The sequence below is a fragment of the Scardinius erythrophthalmus genome, assembly GCF_964197995.2.
Source record: "Scardinius erythrophthalmus genome assembly, chromosome: 21".
In the NCBI taxonomy this organism is placed as follows: Eukaryota; Metazoa; Chordata; class Actinopteri; order Cypriniformes; family Leuciscidae; genus Scardinius; species Scardinius erythrophthalmus.
Genome location: NC_138241.1, coordinates 15719624 through 15744047, shown reverse-complemented (window position 1 = coordinate 15744047; position 24424 = coordinate 15719624). Strand labels below are relative to the sequence as shown.

General features: G+C 38.7%; 1 protein-coding gene across 1 annotated transcript; it reads right to left on the bottom strand.

Moving 5' to 3' along the window:
• Positions 1 to 356: 356 nt before the first annotated feature.
• Positions 357 to 22598, bottom strand: sgpp1b (sphingosine-1-phosphate phosphatase 1b). The gene is made up of 3 exons (XM_081351566.1): positions 19920 to 22598; positions 12262 to 12351; positions 357 to 4115 (listed from the first exon to the last, which is right to left on the bottom strand). The coding sequence occupies exons 1-3, from the start codon at positions 20592 to 20594 to the stop codon at positions 3564 to 3566; spliced, it is 1317 nt and encodes a 438-aa protein (XP_081207692.1). The 5' UTR covers positions 20595 to 22598; the 3' UTR covers positions 357 to 3563.
• Between the last annotated feature and the right edge of the window lie 1826 nt (positions 22599 to 24424).

Here is a 24424-nt window from a genome sequence, read left to right as displayed (position 1 = left end):
TCAAGTATGAGCTCCATATTCTCACTGAATATATTATACTGTATGAGCCATAAAATCCTGATGTATTAGATTTTGTGGAACCTCATCTGAAATACTGTACAATATACTGATCTTCATGAACACAAATAAGACTCTAGCTCATTTTACTAATATATCACACAACTAAACAGTGAATAGTGTAAGGCAAGATGGTTTTTGTAATCTGAACTGCAAAGGCAAATCTATCTGGCTAAAAAATGCTCACACATGTGCATTAATATTTCAGACATTACAGAGAGCTCATTGATCTCAGCAGGAACATTCAAACTTCCTGAGGAACAATGTGTGCTTATTAAATCCAGTCATACACTTCTGTTAATAAGATGCATTTTCTTTATTTTTTCTTTAAAAACAGACAAAAGTAATAGTTTTTTTTTTGCTTTTGATTGAGCATATTATGCAAACGCAATCAAAGATCATCAGATAACTGCTATGAAAGCATTGAACAGAGCTTCTATAACAAGCCATTTTATGAACATAAGCCACAGGTCACCTTATAACACTGAATTCATGGTCATTTGTGCATTGCGTTTTCAGCCCTGTGGGAGTGTGATTCTTCCAGTGTCAAGCGCTGGGTGAAGGTCAACTGATTTTTATTAGGTCTGAACGTTCAGTCAGAGATTTAAATTGAGGGTATTTTTTACAATATATGAGAATATCAGAATGCCTCCAACAATATTTAGAGTATAATATTTTTAGATCATTGAAAAGGAAATAAGATAACACAAGGAAGAATCAGGGCTCCAGAAATAACCATTTACACAAACACACATACAGTATCCAAAACTTCTGAGACACGTTTGGTAAGACTTTAAACATTTTAAACAATTCTACTCAAAGTGATTTTACAAAGAATTAAAAATCTAAAAGAAAATGGTCTGCTGAAATGTAATATTTCTGAAATGGGTATGGTAGCAAACCGAATACCCGCGAGTATAACTAATACATTATTTAACATGCAGCTTTTTGGTGAATTATGCATGTTCCATTACAATATTTGCAAATATTTTGAATTAGCTTTCTTTGTCTAATATTTCGATTTTTTTATTTAATTAACAAAAACTATTTTAATAGTTTTAGTTTACAATAAGAACACTGTATGAACCAGGATGGACTGAGCAGCAATCTGTCATTTACATTTAGAACATTCCACTTTATCTTAAAGTTTTTCACACGCTCCGTTCAGATGAAAGAAAGAAGAATGAAAAACAAAACAGATGGGAATAATTCTCTGTGCTTATCAAATATAGCAGAGGTTTACATAAAAGGCACCGAGTGGTATCTAAATCAGGTCTGTTTATTCAGAATTAGCTATGCTATTTCCAGTAAAACCAGAGAAAGCCAAATCAAAGGAAATAAAGCACTTTTAAATGAGAGCTTCACCACTGGACCAGTTTCTCAGGAGCTCAATCTAGGTCATGACAGGACCACACGGATTCTGCTACCTTTTCTGCATTTGGTGCTGATTATAGGGGAATTGTCTAATTTAGGCATAGTAAAACTAGTTAAACCGACCTGAGAGCACTACTTTTTAGTAGTATCTTTATCAAATGATATTAAAAATTATTACAAAACATTAAATATACTAACAAGAAAGAGGATGCATAGAGCTTTGTGAATGATATGCAAACCAATGTTTTGATAGTCTGCAGATTCAGTGTGGGGGCTTATGGGAAAAAGTACCCCCATAATGGATTTACAGCTACAGAAAGTACTTATATTTGGTGATAAACACATTACATAGGCCTGAGAGGGAAAAATGCTACAGTCAAACTACTTCAATCCACAAACTTAGTCACGCAGTAAAGAAACTACAACAATTGGTCCAGAAAGCAACGCTCCTCAATGGATCCTCTTATATTCTGGCCTAAATACAACCTCCGCCCTTCAAATGACTGAGATCTCCATTGTTCTATGTGAAGAGTCAAAGGTCAACATTGCTATGCGGCCACACCTGATGGAATCACTGTTTTCTCATTATTCAGAGAATCCAAAACAATCCTGTTTACAGAAGTGAGGAATTGGGAGGCCACCTTCTCTTTCAGTGGAAAAAAGGAAGTTGCACTTGAACAAAGACACAAAAGGCCACAGGAAGAATAAAAACACAGCAGTGTCACGCAAGCCTGACCCATTATAAAGTCATCCTAGTGACAACAGCAGGCAGCAGAGCAGTGCAATCTGGGAACAGTGCATTTAAATCAGTACCACAAATTCATCTTAACTACACATTAAACAACCTTGACTATCAAAAGGCAGCTTGAATTATTCATAGGTTTAGTGGCAAACCTGACATTTACTTGCGTTTCAACCTGACTGAAAACACAGCTAAATGCTAGTAGGGAAAGCATTGCTGATTTTCTTTGCAAAAAAACAAAAACACGGAATAAAAGCAGACTGAGATATAAAAAGACCAAGAATCATTCTGATTATGAGCCAGACATGTATTCAATCTAAGAACATAAATGTTAAACTGATTTAATATTTAACATTTTTCAGAATAAATCCCTAGTGCATCACCTTTTTAATGCCTAGAGAAACTGGTTCTTGAGTGGTCGGTTCAAGGGATTGTTCACCCAAAAATGAAAATTCTATCATTATTTATTCACCTTCATGTATGATTTTGTTTCTCTGTGGAACACAAAATAGGATATTTTGAGGAACGTTGGGAACCAATTAACATTAGAGCCCACTGAATTCCATTATATACACAAAAACGCAGACATTTCTCAAAATATCTTCTTATGTGCTCAACAGAAGAAAGAAAGTCAATTACGGAATGTTGTGAGGGTAAGTAAATGACGACAGAATTGTAATTTTTGTGAAAAGAAACCCATTAAGGCATCTATCATTATAAAAGTCTTCAGAGAAATAGTCCAACCTGCTTTCGATTCGAAACTAAACTGCAACAAAAGTACAACAAAGATCAACACTGCACCCAACCACTAACCATCATGCTTGGGTGGCCTTTCATTTGACATATGACATTTCAGATTCTATATTGCAAACAAGAAATAAAAGCTGGCGTCAGCTTCAGGCGATCCATCACAGAGATTTCCATGAGTCACACCTTCGCAAGAAAGATTTCAGTCAACTCTTGATGCAAGAGTTTGAGTCGTCCTACTGTGGCATGAACAAAACTCATCAAAAGATTAGTCAAAAGTCCTCTTAAGTTAATGATAATAAGCAAAACTGCTGTATTGCTTGAGAAAAATATAACAAACCCTAAAGGGTAGAAATGTTTACAATCGGATTTTAGATAAGAATAGACATGCTACTGAACTTTACATGCAACTGCTTCGAAAAGGGCCATAATCTCTAAATCAACACCAAACACAGGTTTTTTGAATAGAAAATCTGCTAAAACTGCAGTATGGAAAACATTTTTGAGGAACATCTGGAAGGTGCAGCACAGTGTTACAGTGTTACTGGCTTTAGTTCCATCCAATCATTGATTTGAAGGGAAGGGCCTCTGCAGTCCAACTGGGCTCTTACTGGCCGAAAAGATGGATGGTTATTTCACCCAATCACAACAGACCCATTTGTATAAACAGGAAAGGCACAAGGAAATGTGCATTTAGCCCCACAGCTCCGTAGACGATATAACGATATGGCAATTCCACCTCCATGTGCTGCCTGGCCTTCCGAACGTCGCCGCTGGGAATCCCGAAGAGCCAGCAGACGAGCGGGATGGTGAGAGCCTTCATTACGGCTCTGGTCGCCAGGAGAATGAGGACACCCAGGACAAAGCGGAGTAGACAGAGAGCGAACAGGCTGAGAGTGATAGATGGGGGCTGCAGAGGTAACATCGATGCAGGTGGGTCCGGCAATAGGCCCAGGTGGTAGTTGACGTGGGATGCCAAGGCGATACCCGCACCAGAGCCCAGGATTTGGGCGGTGTCGCCACGTGATGTGCTCCAGGTGTCCAAGGTGAAGGAGAAGAGACCCAGACCCACGTGAAGAGAGATGATGATTAGCGGGGCGTAGCGATGGGTGCGGTTGAAGGTGTCAATGATCTCCAGAGCAGGACTGAAGACCACTACGATCAGCAAACTGTACAGGAAACCGGCAATGATGTCCTGAAGACGACAAATACAAATACATTAACGTCAAACCACAGGAATAAAAAGAAAACACAGGTGAAGGTGCAGTGCAAAAAAAAAAAAAAAGAAATTAAATGAAAAACAAAAGATAATTTACATTTAAAACAGGCTGACAGAAATGTACATATTTGACTAATACTTTTTTAAGTGTAAATCTATAAAGGAAATGTGACCTAATAATAAACTAATTCATTCTAAAAACATTGCCATAAACAAGAACAAACAAATATGGCAGGTGCAAAGAACAAAAAAGGAAGAATACAACAGGTAATTCAGTCAGATTTTAACATGATTTGTCTCTTCAGACCAATATGTAAAAGCCAGCAGACAGGCTGAATAAAAACGCAAATTCACTCCCTTACAGTAGGTGTAGTCTCGCGTAGCCAGACCTTCAGACTGACGGCTGAAGGTCTGGAATTCATAGCAGCTTTTTGTTTGGCCAAGGCCCGCCCATAAGGCCGTTTGACCGACATGTCAAACAACCAATTACAGTTCGTTTCGTTTAGCGTTACGTTTCGTTGCGTGGAAATGTCCCCACAACAACAGACCGGCGTGCAACAAGTCAGTCAGTATAGAAAATCAAAGAAGGAGAAGAAAACAAGCAGTAAGTCATTGATCTGTTCGTGCACGTATAACAACAATGGCGTCTGCATTACCACATCTGATCAAAACGCCGAGTAAATCAGTAGGAAACGCAATTACACGTCTGCACTTTGTTTCCCGGCAGACCGAAAATAAACGCGACACTCGCGCCCCCCGGAAATCCGATAAAATTCAACAAATCAGATGACGACTTTGACATTCCTGAAGTGTTTCCAGTTAAGTGAACCATATGCATCAGACGGTCAGCCAACGTTCCGTGGGCGTGACGTCACATCTGAGGCTGAGACTACAGTAGGTGGTGCTTTTAGAAACGCAGAAGTAACAGCAGCGGCTCTGGGCATGTGACCGAAAACGCATATCTTATTGGCCGGCCAATGCAATGGAAAAAAGATTAGAATACCCCTCCTTAGAAAAAATGTGTCACATCAACTGCATGCAAATGTTCATGTTAGAGCTGGGTGATTTTTTCCCCCTAAAAAAATCTGTGATTTTTTTATAAAAAACTCGATTTACGATTCGATTAGATTTTTCCCCCCATTTAAAACAAAATAACTGCGAACTGTAAATATATTTTAAAAATACATATTTATTGTATTTAATTAAAGTGCATCAACATAAACAAAATTGCAAAGGCAAACCCTTTCTCTAACTGAAAATTCACTGTGCCTGCAACAAAGATTGTTAAACATCCAAATTATTTATACTGTATTTGGATTGAGCTAATAAAACAACAAAAAATCCTGAGGTAACTCATACGCCTGGTTCAGATTACATGATTTTTTTGTCTGTTACGATAGTCACTGTGTCAGATTACACGATTTTGACTCCTAAAAATGTCGTGGACAAGAAACATCAGACTACACGTTGTTTTCTGACCAGTCATCGCGAGCCGTCTCACACACTCATTCACTCGCACATATACACAAGCTCACTCACATAGCCTACACACTCACACTCACTCACTCGCACACACACACACACACACACACACACACACACACACACACACACACACACACACACACACACACACACACACACACACACACACACACACACACACACACACACACACACACACACACACACACACACACACACACACACACACACACACACACACACACACACACACACACACACACACACACACACACACACACACACACACACACTCACTCACTCACTCACTCGCACATACACACTCGCTCACTCACTCTCGCGCACACACACTCGCTCACTCACTCACTCGCGAACACACACTCACCCTCCCTCCCTCCCTCACTCACTCCCTCCCTCACTCACTCCCTCCCTCCCTCACTCACTCCCTCCCTCACTCACTCCCTCCCTCACTCACTCCCTCCCTCCCTCACTCACTCCCTCCCTCCCTCCCTCACTCACTCCCTCCCTCCCTCCCTCACTCACTCCCTCCCTCCCTCACTCACTCCCTCCCTCACTCACTCCCTCCCTCACTCACTCCCTCCCTCCCCATCGCCATGGAGGACCGTTAAAAAATTAAACATGCTAGTCTTCTTGTCGTGATGTCGTGAAGCATCGAGGGCTGCGCCAGGGAGCATGCTACGGAAACCCTGAAGGAAGATTTGGCGAATGCAAAATGTACATACTGAAGATAAAAAAATAGATTTTTTGAAAATATGAATCGATTTGACCCCCCAACTCGATTTTTAAATCAAATCGATTTTTTTCCCAGCCCTAGTTCATGTTGGTCTGACTCTGAACAGACGCATTAACAACCGTTAATTTAAGTTAAAATTCTTATAGCACCAAATATTCACCCTGTATGAATGCATACTGAGACCGAAAGAGGTTGATCTCATGGATTTACAAACATATACAAAAGAAATACTTAAATTTGACTTTAATAAAAATTCACTTAATTGAAACGAATGGCAAACTTTTGCTTGAATATTAGGGTTGCGTGGTATACAGTACTTGGAAAATATCGGTATATATTTTATTTAAAACGGTACAATATCATGATTTTGCTCATTTCGGATACTCTGCTGTTCCAAAGTTCACCGATAGGTAGCAGTGTGCAACCAAAATGACGCAAAACCAGCAAACGTGACAGGATAGAGAAACAAAATGGATAAAGCAGTTGAATCTCACTCAACATGCCCACAACTTTTCGTCATTAGGGCTGGGTATCGTTAATTTTCCGATACGATACCTTGACTTCGATACCGGTTCCTGAACGATACTTTTTTCGATACCAATTCTGTTACCAAATTAAATTTTTTACCAATCACTCCGCCCCATTTAGCAGTGCTTCGCCTTCTGAGAATATAGTTCCCAGTATGTATACGGTTAGAAGTTAGACTCTTGCATTGCATGTTTGGGCATTTTGGGGGCAGTGAAATGAAGGGAGGGATGTGTTTGTTTGTTTGATTTCAAATATAAAGTGTTTCTCAGAAATCGCTTACTGCACCTTTAAAACATCATTAATATGACACATATTAACTAGCCAATGTACATTTACTCTCCCCTTCAGTCACTCACACAAACACACTTAACCCTAAACAACTCACCTCTTTCTTTCATCTATCAGTCATTAACCATGATGGGCTCACTTTCCACATCTGCTGTGGAACATGGATTCACAGCTTTTGCATATACGTGTACTTGTGAGTTTGTGTGAGATAGAGAGATATCCTATCTGTCTTTAGTCCTAGTGATTCTTTTTATCTGTCAAAATGTGAATCCATATCGACCGTCAGATGTGTGGCATAGCTTTCAGCAAGCCATATCTGTGCAAGCAAACACACCATGAAACTAAGAAAAGGGCTAAAAATGATATTCCAGTACAGAGAAAGGAATCAAATCTAGAGATAAAAGCTTGCATGAAAGATTAGAGCCACTCTGGGTCTTGAAACAGTCAATTTATACAATTTAAAACATATTGATGTAGCAACATAATCAAGATAAAAAAATATTATAATAAGCATTTATTTGCCCATATCATTTCCCAAAGAGTGTCAGATCTGGCAAGTTTCACAATCCCTTCTTGTCTATGAGAATGTTAAGACAATCTCACGGTTTCCATGGGAACAATCTCTAGGGCAACGGCCACTCATCCCCCCAACAGTTCAACCAGACAGATGAGGTCACCCTGAGGGCAACATTACCGCTTAAAGCAGACATGGAGCAGAACACCCAGATGAAACACAACATTTTCAGGACTGAGGAAAAACCATGTCATCCAGACGGACAGACAACTCGCCCAAAGATTAAATCATTCAGTGAAATTACACCGTTTATTACTGTAATAAGATGTCAAACTTAAAACATCACCAATGGATTTACCGTGTCTGAACACGCATGTTTATAATGGATGAGACATAAACAGATGGATATAGTTATACCGGGCCGCTCAGTCTAGTAGCCTAAGGTCACAAAAACTAACTTATTATTCAAGTCAAATGTTATCTTCCTTCAAAATGACAAAACGTTCAGCAAAGGCATACTGAATTGACCTGCATTCACACTAAAAGAAAGATGAGTAAAGATAAAGATACACCAGGGGTTTTTGTTTCTTCCCAGCATGACTGCCTTAAGGTGAACACGCACACACACGCCCCATGAGGAACCTCATAACGTTGCCTGGCCTTTATGAAAGCGGCAGTCTTCTTAAAAGGGTGGTTGATTATGGTTTCACTTTTCTAACTTTAGTTAGTGTGTAATGTTGCTGTTTGAGAATCCGTGTATCATTCGTTCAGTCGTTTTTTTATTTAATATTGAAAGTAGAAAAATGAGAAAACAGTTCCTTTTTCGATTTTCATTTTTTCCAAAAAAACGAAAAACAAGAATTCAGCTTGATTTTTCGTTTTTCGTTCTGGGGTAGAAAAATGTATAAACAGCTGGAATATTCGAATTTTACACGTGGGTGGGAATGAAACGCCCCTTTCCTTTGATTTGTCAGCCGAAGATCAAGCTGTCCCGTCATCAGTTCTTCCTCAGTTCTGCACTGCAGAATAAAAGTCCTCGCGTTGTGATTCCTAACACGTTTTTTGCAACTACATTTCATCTTTTTTTCCCATCATATAACCAGACTAACATGGCTCGACACAACCCGTACTGGGAAAAACACTAGACAGGGCTTTCTTCTGTGTAGATATAAATTCACCTACGCTTTGCATCAGCTGGGTATGCCTAAATGACGGCTGTTAGCCTACATGGTCGCCCTCGCCCAGTAATTAAAAAAAAATATAATAAATGAAGATATAAATCAATATAATTAGTTGTAAATTTAATATTTTTAACACTAATACAAAAAGAAAAGAATAATGCATTGACAATATAATATTTCTATATTAACGTAAACGCATGACATTCAGACTGACTATCTAACAACCGGAGAACAGAGAACAACAGAGATATTAAAATACACACTCTTTTGAGTTTTATGATGTAGGCCTTGTGTTTTATTAAAATTTATTAATTTATATCTCAAAGATGTGCGCTTGTACGCAGCGCACCGGGTCATGTTGAGAGGGAAACAAACGCATTTTATTATTAGCCTATTCAGAAATAGTGTAAAAGATCGGTAAATAAAATGCAACATTAACATTATAAACACTATTAATAACATATAGGCTATGTCTATGGGTATTTTACTTCCCCTTACTGTAGCCTATGTCAAATCCTTAAATGAATGGTAGGCCTATTCAGAAAACAACAAGAATGAAAAATAAGTAGCCACGTATAATAAAAATATAGCCTAATAGCTTATAAAAATAGCCTATTTTGTCCTTTATTATAAACAACATTTAGCCAATTTTAAACGCCAAGCCTAAACGAATTTATTTGAATCGAAACTGAAACTGTACCGACGTTGGTTTCGCGCATCTCTCATTCGGTCCAAAGTTTCCATATTTGCAATGTAACATTTGGATGCTAACTAGTAATGTAAAGAAGGCTTTATACTTAAGTCGGGTCCCAATACATGTATAGGCTAAATCAGCATCTTCACAGCAAGGGAAATGAGTTTGGAATAACAGCAAGTAGCCTACTGTGCGGCACAGCCTTTATATTGTACAACAGACCAATTAAATTAAGCAGAATAACTTTTTATATGTTTGGTTGACTGTGTTTTATTTTAATAATGAACAGGCTGCGATGTTAGCCATGCCAGAAGTGAACTGATAATAGCCTAGAGATGCTGTGTAAGCGAGCGATGCGCCGGCGACATCACTTGGATTTGTTGCTCAACAGGGGAAATAATAATATTCTGTCGTTTAATACTCTGTCATTCGAAACAGTAACATTTATATTTTTATTTGTGTACATTCAAAATGACTACAAAATGTCATGCCTTTGGAAAATAAAGAAAACAATATGATGCGCTGCTTTAGCGCGTCTCTGTCTCCTTGAACATCTTTCTGGCGCACACCAAAAATGAACCAAAATAGAGTGAATAGCCTTCTGACGCACCTACTTTTCAAAGTCAACATTTAGATTATTTTAAGTAAAATGCATTATATAGTCACTTAAGAATAAAACACAGCGTGGTTCATGATAAAAAAAAAAAAAAAACGTGACTTTACAGTTCGGAAATAGGAAAATAGCAAACCCCTGGCACTTGAGAACTCCTGGTCTACACAGAAGAAAGCCCTGTCTAGTGTTTTTCCCAGTACGGGTTGTGTCGAGTCATGTTAGTCTGGTTATTTGATGAAAAAAAAAAGATGAAATGTAGTTGCGATAAACGCGTTAAGAATCACAACGCGAGGACTCTTATTCTGCAGTGCAGAACTGAGGAAGAACTGATGACGGGACAGTTTGATCTTCGGCTGACAAATCAAATGAAAGGGGCGTTTCATTCCCACCCACGTGTAAAATTAGAATATTCCAGCTGTTTATACATTTTTCTACATCAGAACGAAAAAACGAAAACTCAAGCTGAATTCTTGTTTTTCTTCGTTTTGGAAAAAATGAAAATCGAAAAAGGAACTGTTTTCTCATTTTTCTACTTTCAATATTAAATAAAAAAACGACTGAACGAATGATACACGGATTTTTGAGCATATACAACATCTGCAAAGTAAAATGCTTAAAGTTCAAATCAAACGAAGATATTTGCTTTTAAAGAAATCGTTTTTTAAGGACAACAACAAACGGCTGGTAGGGACTACATGGCATTCCTCCTGGGTTAGTAACATCACTAACCCTAAAATTTACATAAAGCCTGGCTGTCCATATTGAGAAGAGGAGAGCCGTTGTAGTTCAGCACATTTGTGAGTCTGCTCAAGCTGTCGCATCCGTCTTTTCACATGCAATACTGTACGTAACACAACTGCAATAACATGTCACTCTGTAGGCATCTTACAACAGTTCCCACACAAGCAATTTTATAGATTATCATGACAGAATATGCTAATTGAAGATAGTTAACTCCACATCAGCAACATAAATTCATCAACTATCCATTCAGAAACGTCCTGTTGCATTCTACAGTACATGTTGTCACTTCTTGAGTCTCTCCATTATTGTCTGACTTCGGTTTTAACGTAAAAGGCAGAACAGTTTCTGACATTTTAGTGCTTGTCTGGAGCTGGTAAAACACACACACCAGCTCTTGAAGCTCCGCCCTCTGCGCCGGGAGCAGCAGCTCATTTGCATTTAAAGGGACACACACGAAACAACATTTTTACTGACCCTCAAAAAGAGACACTTTTAACATGCTGTAAAAAAATATCTGTGGGATATTTTGAGCTAAAACTTCACATATACACTCTAGGGACAATACATAAATATTGTATACATTTACATAATGTAAAAAGGGGCTTTATACCACCCCTTTTAATCACATTTTTATTATCTTGCCTGATAACTGATAAATGGAAGTGGCTACTGAAATATGCTATTTTACCTAAATAAACAAACAAACAACAAATTTAAATGCTACAAGTGAATTTAGGAATCACAACATTATAATGTGCAGTATGGAATTTTTTTTAATTCATAATGAATTTACATTTAACCCTCTTATTAAACTAATGTTTTCAGGGCTGGACTAGGACAGAATTTCAGGCTGGGAATTCTCACACTCATCCAGCCCATCCCACACACCCACAACAATTTTGAAACCACAGACAACCCTATTTTTTGTATGGCTGTCACTTAAAAGAAAATAAGTCTAAATCCTTAGGTTGGGACTGTGCAAAATTATTAAAGGTTCTCTCTTGAACATCATCACTTTTCCTTTCCCCTTTCTTCATTTTCCCTGATATCTCTCCGTCTCTCCCTTGTGTATACTTTTTTTCTTGTACCTGTCACTTCTTCACCAGAAGATCTATTGTTATTAACAGAATTATCTCCACTTTGTTGCAAAACAACCAACTAATTTGCTTAATTTAAGTGATAAATAGATCTAGACCTGTAAAAAATATGGTTCAGATTTATCATGCATCCCAAAAAAAAAACTACACACAGCAACTTAAAATATTTAATTATTAAATAAAAATAATAATTTTAGTTTTAATTTTATTTTAATTTGTCTTACCAGTATGGAGTGCATGCCCATGTAAATGCGGCTCAAACACACCAGGAAACACCAGCTGAAGGCCAGGGAGAGACCCAGCAGCAGAGGATACTGTGGAAATAAACACACACTTTACTATGAGACAGACAACTTCTGCAAAATTTCACAATGAATTTCATCAGCAGTGGTGTAAATGTTAACCACTGGTTGGCTCAGAAATTTCTAACGCATTTTTAAAATGCACTGCAGGTTTCCAATTTGGGAGTAAAACAAAGGCTTTTGTTAACATTCCATTCACATTCTGATCTACAACATAAATCGCATACAGTCATACCTTAAAGTGAATTTTGAAACCTTTTTAAAAAGAGTTAAGCAATGTACAAGCTTGTCCATCAATGTGCACGTATTACCAGCAAAGGATAGGACTGATTTGCTTTTATCTTTATTGCACACACATGACTACAGCAGATGGCAGATGAGAAAGAAGATCTGCCTGTCTCGCTCTCTGTCATTTCTGTGAGTTGTGTTATTATGGTTTGTACCATACGTGTAAAATGTCCTCCGTAACACAATATAACAGTTTATGCACAGATGGTGTTCTAAGCATCAAGCAAGCATGCACACACACACACACACACACACACACACACACACACACACACACACACACACACACACACACACACACACACACACACACACACACACACACACGCACGCACACAATGTCCTCATGTTTGGCTGTGGGCCCAGTGTCACAGTGACACCACAGCTAAGGCTAACCTGCTTTCATGAGGCTGAAGGGTATCTGTTCTGGATGTGTGTCCATATGTCTCAAGTGTCCATGGTAGTATCTATGACTATACCATCCTCATCACTTGCTGCATAACACGTCATTTGCCCACAGACGGACCCCTCCTGTGGTAAAAACGGCCATACAACCAACAAACACTGAAGTCAAACCCTCAGCACACCATAAAACAACCACTTAACTACAATTACCACCCCACAAAGCAAAAGATGGTCAGGCAGATAAAAAGAGAGAGAGCCATAGCCAGTGGGAAACTTTAAAAAGAGCGGCTACACTCTCAACCGACTGTACTGGTTAACAACATGAAGGACATTTTATCATAAACACTTTCTGTAAACTCGCTCATAATTATCAATAGCCGGACGTCTAGAATGACATTAACATTCAGTATACACATTTTTATTCCTACTACTGATCAAGATTTTGGGGTTGATAAAACTTTTAATTTTTTTCAAAAGTCTCTTAAGCTTACAGGCATTTCTTTAACAAAAATACAGTAAAAACAGCAATACTGTGAAATGTTATTGCAATTTAAATTATATACTTGTTTGCAATTTATTCCTGTGATGGCAAAGCTGAATTTTCAGCATCATTACTCCAGTCTTCAGTCACATGATTCTTTAGAAATCATTCTAATATGCTGATTTGCTGCTCAAGAAACATTTCTCATTATTATCAATGTTGAAAACAGTTGCTCCTTAATGTGTTTTGGAAACCGTGATACATTTTTCTAATAGAAAGTTTAAAAGAACAGCATTTATGTGAAAACTGAAATCTTTTGTAATATTACATGTGTCTTCACTGTCACTTCTGATACCGAAGTAGAGCGGTTTATGCAGTAAACAAGGTATGTGAACCCCTTCTCAGGTTTTCTCAGGTTATTTTAAAACATTAATTTGTATTAAATTGCTGAAACTAGGCTAATAGCTAAAAAGCAACACATTCCTACAGTCGTGGTTCATTCAGATTATGTCGTCTGTCTGTGTGTTTGCCGACCTACATCCCTCTCAGACAGATTACTGCAGTTTAAACACTCCAGCAGAGATTTACATGCACTAACGTCCATGTTTAAACATGTAGAGCGATGGATTTACAGTGAAACCCCAGCTGCCAAGAAAATGACTGGCTGCTTTAACTCGGAAATTTCCATTCAGTGCAACATCATAAAGGGGAACAGGACATTTCCCCCAAGCTCTGTGAAACTGGGGGTATTTTTCCTAACTTCTGCTTTGCCTTGCAAAAGACATGCCGTCCTAAATGAAAGAGAAAAGGAGAACTCATACAAACAGCTGCATGCGTCTGCTATGTGAAAATCTCTTCTCAGGCGAGAGTGGTTTCAAAGACAGAGTTTTGTTCACTTAAGAAGTGAGGTATGCAATTGCTGCACCACTGGCATCAGAAAACAGAATAGCAAAAATAATGACTATTATTGGTCAACAAACAGATAAAAGATAAGATCCATCACAAGAAAAGCATTACACTACCTACGCATCAAATAAATGACGATATTTCAAAGTGAACTCTAAAATTATGGAGAAGAGTCTTATGTCTGAACAAGTTTTCTCTGACAGCAGAACATATGGACATGCTGTAACAAACACCTCTCTGGGGTCATACAGTGTAACTGTAGGGTAAACACTGAGTCAAGAGATTCAGATAAACATCAGAGACACAACCATTAAAACAACCAGAGATCCGAACCGCACCTCATGACCTGAGACCACATGACACAGACACTGGACCACATGCTGAACCAGCTCACAGAGATCTTTCCCTCCCTTTCATCTGAGCCTCAGCTAACCTCATATGCTGACCATCTGCCTCTGATTATAGACTATGTGTGTGTGTGAGAGCTCTCTGCAGCTGTGTATGCTGGTTTGTGAGAAGATTTGATTTTGTGTGTGTGTGGGTGTGTGTGTGTTTAAGTGAGCTCTCTGCAACTGAGTATGCAGGTTTGTGAGAGAAGATTTGATTTTGTGTGCGTGTGTGTGTGTGTGTGTCTAAACTAAAACTAAATTATAAATGATTAATGTGTCGGCACCGATGGCCTCATGGTCAGTGCGCCGACATGTACCGCCGTTGCGCTCGGGCGGCCCGAGTTCGAGTCCCAGCTCCCGATCCCGTCCCCTGTCTCTCTCCCACCTCGTTTCCTGTCAACTCTATACTGTCCTGTCACAATAAAAGGCAAAAATCACAGAAAAACAATATACAAAAAAATAAATAAATGATTATTGTGTCTAATTTCCATGATAGAGTCATGACGGAGTCTGAAAATGTACAGTGTGAGTGTCAAAATTACAATTTGCACCTAAAATTCATAGCCAAATTACAGAGGGGAGAAAACAACTTTAGAAAGATAGCAGCAGCCTTGAATTATTTGTACACAGAGATGGGTAGGTATATTAATACATTCTGTTGTCTTTAGTAATACTTCAAAAATGGGAAGAAGCATGTTTTTCATGTTTTTCCACCCAAAGTTGGCATGGCTGTAATAAAGTAATAATAAAGTAATAAAGATACCTCAATATATTTTTAGATTCTGCTTAAAATTTGAAGGCTCTATATGGTCCAATCCCAGAGATATGGGATTGGAGGATTGGAGTCTCATGAAAGTTTCTCTGCATAACCTCAGGCTCAGTGGAACCAGAGAATATACACAAAAATGACAATTCTGTCATGTTTTACTCAAGTAACTTATAGCAAAATGTCCAAGCAGCTGTTTGTTTCCGTACAATACAAGTGAATTGGTGACCTAAAGAAATTAAAGGTCACACAAAGCTATTATATTTGTTGGAATATACTAGCAAAGCACTGATGTTTTTAGAGCTTGAAAGCCTCCAGTGCCCGTCCACTTTTACGGTATGGAAAAGAGCAGCATGAACATTATGCAAAACTTCTCCTTTAGTTTTCCATGAAAGAAAGTAAGTGCAGGTTTGGAATGACATGACAGATCTTTCTTTTAAGGAGAACTGTCCTTTTAAAGCATCTGTAAAAATGACTCGAAGTCATTTGGAAAATGACTCACAAAATGAAGATTTGCACCCTGTAAACAACACCATGAGGCAAGTTTATTTTATCATGTAAACTCTGACTCAGCAGAGTCACAGAAACTCTCAAACATTCCCAGATCATCTTCCTGCTAACAATCCAACTGAATCTTCCCAAATACAGTTTGTTTATTAAAATATGAGACTGTAGCCAACTTCTGAGGAATGTTACATAATAAAAGCGTAAAGGTTACAAATGCATGAGCACTTTCAAGGGTCAAACAAGTCAATGTTGTTTGTGTATTCTAAAGGTCATTCTGTATTTGTTGGCAGCATTTCTCAAGAACAGTCTCATTAAATAGTTAAAAGACTGGTGCACCAACAATAGAATCATGTGGTTATATCACAATATAATATGTGGCATTTGTTCTTCATTGCTTTCTAGGTCAGAATAGTTTACTCTCACCCTCTCCTGATTTTACAATGCAAGGTCAATGTCATTACTTTGTAATAGGTGTTATCAGATTGAGATAAAGCTGCAAATTAACTAATAAGACTCTCAAATAAAATTCTCTCTACTTTGATACAGCAAGACATAACAGAAAATAAGTCTGTAACACCTTTTTGTTAAACATTGTACATACGTTACCCTGTGTTAGAACTTGTTAGAGTTGGTTATACTTGATGAATAAAGCACAAATTTGAATACATAGCTTAACACAGGGTTAAAAGTGTCCTTTAAACAGGGATAAAAAAAGATGATTAAAGTGCACCCTGACATAGGCCATTGTTGTTAACACCCACCCAGTAAAGGATTTAAATTTATTTTAGGATTTAAAGATTACAGAGACAAATCTGTAAAATTCATTTAATATGCACCTGTGCCTACTGGTTCACCTATTCATCTGAAAATGTCCTCAGTGCTGCATACAAATAAAAGTGTAATAAATAGACACAAAAATCAGAGAGAAACGGCTTGAATAACTAGTTATAGTGCGACTTCTGCATATCTATCATGTTACAGTGCTTGTGTAAATTTATGGATTACAATAATACAACACTAATGTGGGCAGTTTCATTGGAGATAAATTACAAAATGCATCTAAATTGATTTAGTTCAAAATTGCACACAGCGTTGAAGCTGCCAGTAGGGAGAAAAACATTTTATGGCTATTGTGGATGAATTTAAACATTAAAGCTTTTACATTTACACACATTAAGTTAAACTGCTAACTCTTAGTTAACCATTAATATATCCTGTCAAATAAAGGCCTAGTCCACACGTACACGGGTATTTTTATAAACTGAGTTTTTCCTCCTTTGTTAAAAAATAGTAATAAAAAAAAACTGCGTCCACACAAGCATGGTTTTAAAAAAAATCTTTTCTGCGCTGTCAAGAGCATGCCAAACCAACAGGTGGCGATATAACCTTAACCGTAAGGCCATGTTGGCCAATCAGAAGCCTGAAAAAAAAGTTATTACTGGTTCTGGTAGGCTAACAACCAAGCGGCAACATTGTAATCTGAAAAATGAAGCCAACCCGGAAGTGCGAAAAACTGCAATACATCGAAAATCCGCAAGGGCGAGGTCCCAAAAGGGAGCAAATGTCCATAGCCCCCATGTTAAAATGTCCGTTTTCACAGCATAAATTCATGTTTTTACAGGTTGGTCCCATGGATTTTTATTGTATTTTTCGATAGGTTCCGAGTGCCTGACAACCATGAAGGCTGTGAATTTTTTTCTAACTCGTTAGTTTAGATCGCATTTAGATATAAAATGTATGACAAATAAGGGCGTGGTTAACTTTGATTGACAGCTTGATTGACAGCTGATAACGAGCATAGGCTGCGCCAAGGAGAATGACAACATAAGAAGCGCCATTTTTTTTCACAGTTGAAATATAATACTACTGTTTCTGTGTCATGAAATGTAGTTTTAAGAGTTTTTCAGGCGAGAATGTAGTTGTTTAAAGCTCAAATCTGTGGTCTTATTTAAATATTTATGATAATGTTATCCAGGTTGTGAGATCCAGCGATGACCGGGCGCTCGGCGTTCATGTACCCCGCTTGGAACAGCCTTTCCTCGGCTAGTCTTTCTGACGTTTGCCGCTAACTCTGGCGTCTCTGTAGTGGTTAAATATGAGATATAATTCGTCTTGTCTATATCTAACGGGCGATTTTTGGTCTGGTGAATCTATAATTTGTTCCCTGGCCAATCGTTTTGGCTGAGGGGAAGTTTCATAACTTTATAAGTATTTAGCCTAACTTTACCGTTGTATGGTTAGACTAGAGCGCTGATGTTTGACTGAATTGTTTGCTTTATTTGTATAGCTTCTTGTACCTTTTACTTATACTTATACTTTTATAATGGCTAATATTGATAAAACTGAAATTTAACAAAAAGAGACTGGGTTGAGTTTTGTCATTTTAAATTTTAATACAACGAAGATGATCTGTAATGTTGTTTACTGCAAAATCTGTTGTTTAGTACAAATGCACATATTGCCTGGACCATATTCAAATGTTTAATGTTTTTATATTATATTTAAAACGAAAAGAGGCAGGTTTTTCAAGATTGTGTTTTATATTTTGTTTTCTTATAAATAGGCAAACGTTATATGCAGTGAATATAATCAATACGCGTTGCCTAAACCACATTTGTGTGGCTATAATGTTTAAGATTTCTTTAAATGAAAACGAAAAGAGCTAGTATGGTGTTTTATAACATATTTCGTTGCCTAAAATATACACAGAGATAATCGGAGTAGCAGAGCGAGCTGAGTGACGCGCGCTGCGTTAGAAGGTGGGCGGGGTTAGGATTTCCCAAGATTTTCCAAGATGGCGCCACCCATACCCCCCATAAACGGCTTCAAAACCGTTCTTGAGAAAGTCTATGGGTGACGTCACAGACGCTTTGTCCATATTTTTTACAGTCCATGCTAACAACATGTTTTCATGAGTGACCTGCGTAGTATTGCATTCTGACACCTTTTTTCCGCAATATAATGGGAGAACTGTGCATGTATTTGTATGTAATAAGCCCTGTTAGCACAGTTATTAGCAGCAATATTTTGGCTACGTTTGCCATTGCACAGATTCGCCTCATGTAAACAAAGGAGATAGGACAACCGGCCAAAGCGCATAGAAAAAAAAAGCGTTCGTGTGAATGTCATATGTCATTCAGATTTTTATAACAATAATATCATTTGTGTATAATGTAATAGGTAATTGCGCGCATGTGCGTTTAAACTTTCACATATAATCGAAACCTACTATAGCACATTATCAACTACGTACTTGATATCAAGTACGTGATTGCACTACAGGCTGCAGCGAGGACTTCTTGATCTAAAGAGCTCCTTACACTTTGTATGTTGTATTGTTTTGTTGTTTAAAACTTCTTGATGTAATGCTTTCAAAGCTAGCTTGCTTTTGCTAGCCTCTCCGAAATTGCCTACTATACCTTTAATGTTTTTGATAATTACAAGGGCACATGAATTTAATAACAAATGTGCATAGATAAATCATTTATAATAAATACTAGAAATTTTCCATAAAAATAAGAATTTGTAAATATGTCATTGTTACTTTAAAATATATGTATGAATGCCAATTAATAACAATATCTAAACAAGTGGCATCTGCAAACAAACACTAGAGCCTTTCCTCAGTACTAGTTCTAAATAGCAATAACTTTTTTCTTTAATCAAAGTGCATGTGTGTATGTTTTGCTTGAAAACTGAGCTTGTGCTGTTTGTCTTCAAAATAAATAGACTTTGTTATAAAAAAAAAAAATCTAATGCAATGAAACTCATTACTCGCGACTGACATCACACACATCCAACTGTTATGTGCACACTCTGAATGGCGTGATGTTCTTACCTCCCATCGACCGTAGGTCAGCAAGAACAGGCACAAGGGTATGGCGGTCCCGGACATGGCATGAGTAGAGGGCATGCTGTACTCCGAGTTGTAAAACATCTCCACCTTTACCACCGGGGGCGAGGCAGGTCTCGGCCACCGGATCACATCTTTCGTGCACTGGCCGAGATACATGACCCACACCCAGACCACGACGAGCCGGCGGCTCACATATGCGTCTATGTTCCATATGAAGAACGGGAAAAATGAAATGTAGAACAGCTCGTTTCCAAGCTCGGTACCGAGCGTGAACAGGTAGAAGAGAAACTTATTCTCGATGATGAACTCCTGTCCGACGTCTCCGGTGAGAGAGTTTCTGCGCAACGGCTTCACCGAGGATCCTTGAGCGTCGTCCTCGTCCTTATCCCGTGGCCGCCCGGTTTCTCCCGCAGCTCCGTTCGACACGCCGTTATTGCGTTTCTCCCTGTCGGTCTCTGCTCCTGCTGGTCTACGGCGGGTGGCATCCCCGCCTCCGTTATCAACATCCCCGTGGCGCGCGCCCGTTACCCCGTTACTGATTTTGTCACGTGTGTCGGTTCCGCGCACCCCGCATAGCTGTTGGAAACGCGCGACGTGCTGAGGGTCCTGCAAATAGTGCATGAGCTGCACGAACCCCACTTTCAACCCTCCTGCCATGTTTAGCGACAGACTGCGCAAGTGGAAGCCACCTGGTAAGACCGGGATAAGCTGAGCTACCGAGAGTGAACCGTGCTGTGGTGGGTGTGGGTTATTAAACCATTCCCGTACTTATAATAACAAAACCCCGATCTAAACGAGACAAATAGACTTATAACAACTGCTAAAAAATATTCATTGACACATGAGGAGAAAATTAACACGAAAAAACTACTTAGTACTGACCCCACGCCGTATCCGGTTACTGACAGATCCGTGCGAGCAATAGAAATACGGGTGGAGAGAACGAAGAAAGCAAGTTTGGGGTATTCAAAATGGGAGGGGCTTAGAAGCCGTTATTGGCTGTGATTGGTCAGGTACCATGGTTCTAAATTAAAAAAGATTAATATTTCACCTCATCGATTTTTTTTTTATATTAACTAAATACTATTTCATCCAGTTATTGTCCCTACTTGCATTTAAAATAGTACCCAGCAGTTCCTGAAACATCGGAGAGCCAGCATTGTCACGTGGTGGCTGCTACATTTCACAGCGCTAAAGGTTTGATTGCTAAATCGTGTTATTTTAAGATAATTTAAAAGATCTTGCGTGGGCTGGTTTAAACGCAGACGTCAAGTGCTAATCGTTGGGATTAATAGGTTTGAACGAAAATGCTTTTAGTGTAGGCTACATATGTCAACAGTAGAACCAAAAAGACATGATATTTTAATGCAGCTCAACGGGGAGTTCGGCTTCTTTGTGCCGCAAAGCGCCCTCTGGAGTAATTAAGTTAACTTTTTGTGTAGGAAACGTTTAGCAACTCCACTGTTGCGGAGACGTTTACGTAGCGATGACGTCATCTCTTTACGGACTCGGGGGCGGCCGCACATGATGATAAATGTGATACATTATTATGAAATAATAACTTTTGTATTTGCATATATTTATTTACACAGATAAAGAAAAAGGACTGAGTGAAACATTCAATATTTGATTTTATTTGACCGCAGTGCCATGAAAATAGACAATTCTTGTTATGCTACTTTTAAATCTTTTGGCAAAATAGCACTAAATTCTCTGAGGAAATAATGTTCTCTTTGAAACAAAAAATAGCTTCATTTCAAAATAATCTGGATATCCATGTCTATGCTTTGAAATGTCCAAAAGTTAGCACTCTGAATTTAGATTTCAGTTAATTACATTCAGATATTGGAAAAAAAAAATACATTACTCATACAAATGTGCATAAACAAACAAACAAAATATTAATAGTAAGAGTACCAGTCATTATATACTGTACCAAAATATTTTTGCACTACATTGCCTGTTAGAAAACCTTGTGTAACCAACATGTGAGACATGCACAGCGATATGAGATGAGAACAGGATCTTCTGAGGTTCTGTGTAAAACAAAGCGAGTGATTTTACACTACACTGAGCATGTATACCTTGTTTTCCCTGTTAATCATAAACCGTGGGTTTTTGCACTGAATGTAGGCCATTGTTATGAGATATTCGACACCCACACAGTTAGGGTTTCCAGATCCAGATATTAAAGAGCCAGAAATGTAGAAAATCCATTTGTGTACAAAGGAGGCATTGGGAACATGTATACCGGCCAGGCAACCTGGACTGATACCTAAATTTGTTACAAGGGACAGATGACTGCATTATGAACTGCAGGTAGTACAGATGATTGAAATGAATGAACCAAAGAGGTCTATGTTGCTGAGAATTCATTGCCATAACACTAGATGGCAGAGTCACCTTTACATAACAGTTTCTGCCAAAAAGCCTTAAAAGGCTGTATGCAAATATCTTAAGAAACACAAGTAGCAAATGCAAATAAGCTTTTTACTTTTTTCCCCCACTATAATGACCGTGAAAGTTGCATGTCACTATGACCCTGTTAAAGTCGACAAAACCAGAAGACCTTGAAAGAAATATTAGTTTCACTTCTCATTTTCCCTCATACATATTCCCATTTTCTTTTTTCTTTTTTCTTTTTGTTAAAGGTATGGGAACTTAATTAAAAAAAAAAAAAAAAAAAACATTACTAGTTCGACATCAGTAGCCACTTACACACACATAAAAAAAATCATTTTAGAGCAACAAAGCTTTAGTAAAATCACTTCAACCTTAGAAGCAGCCATTTTGAAACTGACAATTATTATTATTTTTTTAACAACATAACAACAAGGTGCATGGCATTCATTTGCCTTTTTTTATCCCTGAAAACAGTGCTTAAAGGGATAGTTCACCCGAAATTAACAATTCTGTCATTAATTACTCTCCCTCATGTCGTTCCAAACCCGTAAGACATTCATTTATTTCCAGAACACAAATTAAGATCTTTTTGATGAAATCTGAGCTTTCTGTCCCTCCATTGACAGCTACGCAACTACCACTTTGACGCTAAAGTTCATAAGAGATCGTAAAACTAATCCATATGAATTGAGCGGTTTAGCCCAAATTTTCTGGGCTACCAAGGGACACCATCGCTTTATACACTGAACAGATGTAATTAATGCTTTTATTCACATACTCATCAACTCACACATCAGTTTAGGTAAACGGAAGCTCAAGCATGTTCGCTTCTTTATGTTTGCTGATCAATGTTTATATGTGAAATAAAAGCCTAAATTCAATCTGTTCATCATATAAAGCAATCGAGTCCCTTCAGAAAATTTGGATTAAACCGCCTGATTCGTTTTACGATCTCTTTATGAACTTTTTGAAGCGTCAAAGTGGTAGTTGCGTAACTGTCAATGGAGGGACAGAAAGCTCTCAGATTTCATCAAAAAGATCTTCATTTGTGTTCCAAAGACGAACGAAAGTCTTACGGGTTTGGTACGACATGAGGGAGAGTAAATGTTGACAATTTTCATTTTTTGGTGAACTATCTCTTTAAGATAATAGCTCACTCAAGCAAATTTATGAAAACAAAACGTCTGGCCAAAGTTCAGATTGAGCGAGGCAGTGATGATAACAAGATGATGTTGTCTTTTTCCACTTGGAAAAATACACCCTGATATGGGCAGACACCCGTCACGTCACAAACCACAGAGCTCATGCTCACCAGCAGACTTGCACAAGCACAAATGCACACAAATCCGAAACCCCTTTTTCTTTTTTTGCTGGCTCCTGGAAATCAGTCATGGACTGTTGGAAATCCCCTGCATGCACAAGACGACATCTTATCCTTTGTCATCCAAATGGTAGAGTAGCACTGAAGCTCCATGATCAGGAGGCAGGGTGTGGCAGCTCCCCAGGGCACAGATGCATGTGGCTGGGGAACATGAATACGGCAGCAGCTTGTACTGCTGGAACTCCTGGAGCACCACCTTCAGTCTCTTCCGTCTCCTCTCCGTCTCCTCTTCCTTGTCATCCCTCTGCTTCTCCCTCTCCCTCTGGGCCTCGTCCAGGTGGATCTTGCGTAGCAGGTTGTTGATGAGCACGGAGCGGCGGAGGTAAACCTCGGGGTCGTCTAGGAAACGCAGCTTCTGCAGAGATAGGCGCAAGATGCAGCTGCGCTCCTCACGCAGGATCAGGTGCTGAGGAGAGACAGGTAAGAGAGACAGACAGGCAGGTAAGACAGACAGGTAAGAGACAGACAGGTAAGCGAGACAGACAGCTGAGAAAGACAGACTGGTAAGAGAGACAGACAGGTAAGAGACAGAGGTAAGAGACAGACAGGTGAGAGAGGCAGACAGGTAAGAGAGACAGACTGGTAAGAGAGACAGACAGGTAAGAGAGACAGACAGGTAAGAGAGACAGAGAGGTAAGAGACAGACAGGTGAGAGAGACAGACAGGTAAGAGAGACAGACTGGTAAGAGAGACAGACTGGTAA

What these genes read in the sequence shown, in the direction of transcription:
- sgpp1b (XM_081351566.1), bottom strand. Translation starts at nt 20,594, where the DNA reads ATGGCAGGAGGGTTGAAAGTGGGGTTCGTGCAGCTCATGCACTATTTG. An exon ending in TGACCTACGGTCGATGGGAG is followed by an intron (nt 12,352 to 19,919) that starts GTAAGAACATCA and finishes TTATTTCCACAG; the next exon opens with TATCCTCTGCTGCTGGGTCT. An exon ending in TGGGCATGCACTCCATACTG is followed by an intron (nt 4,116 to 12,261) that starts GTAAGACAAATT and finishes TGTCGTCTTCAG; the next exon opens with GACATCATTGCCGGTTTCCT.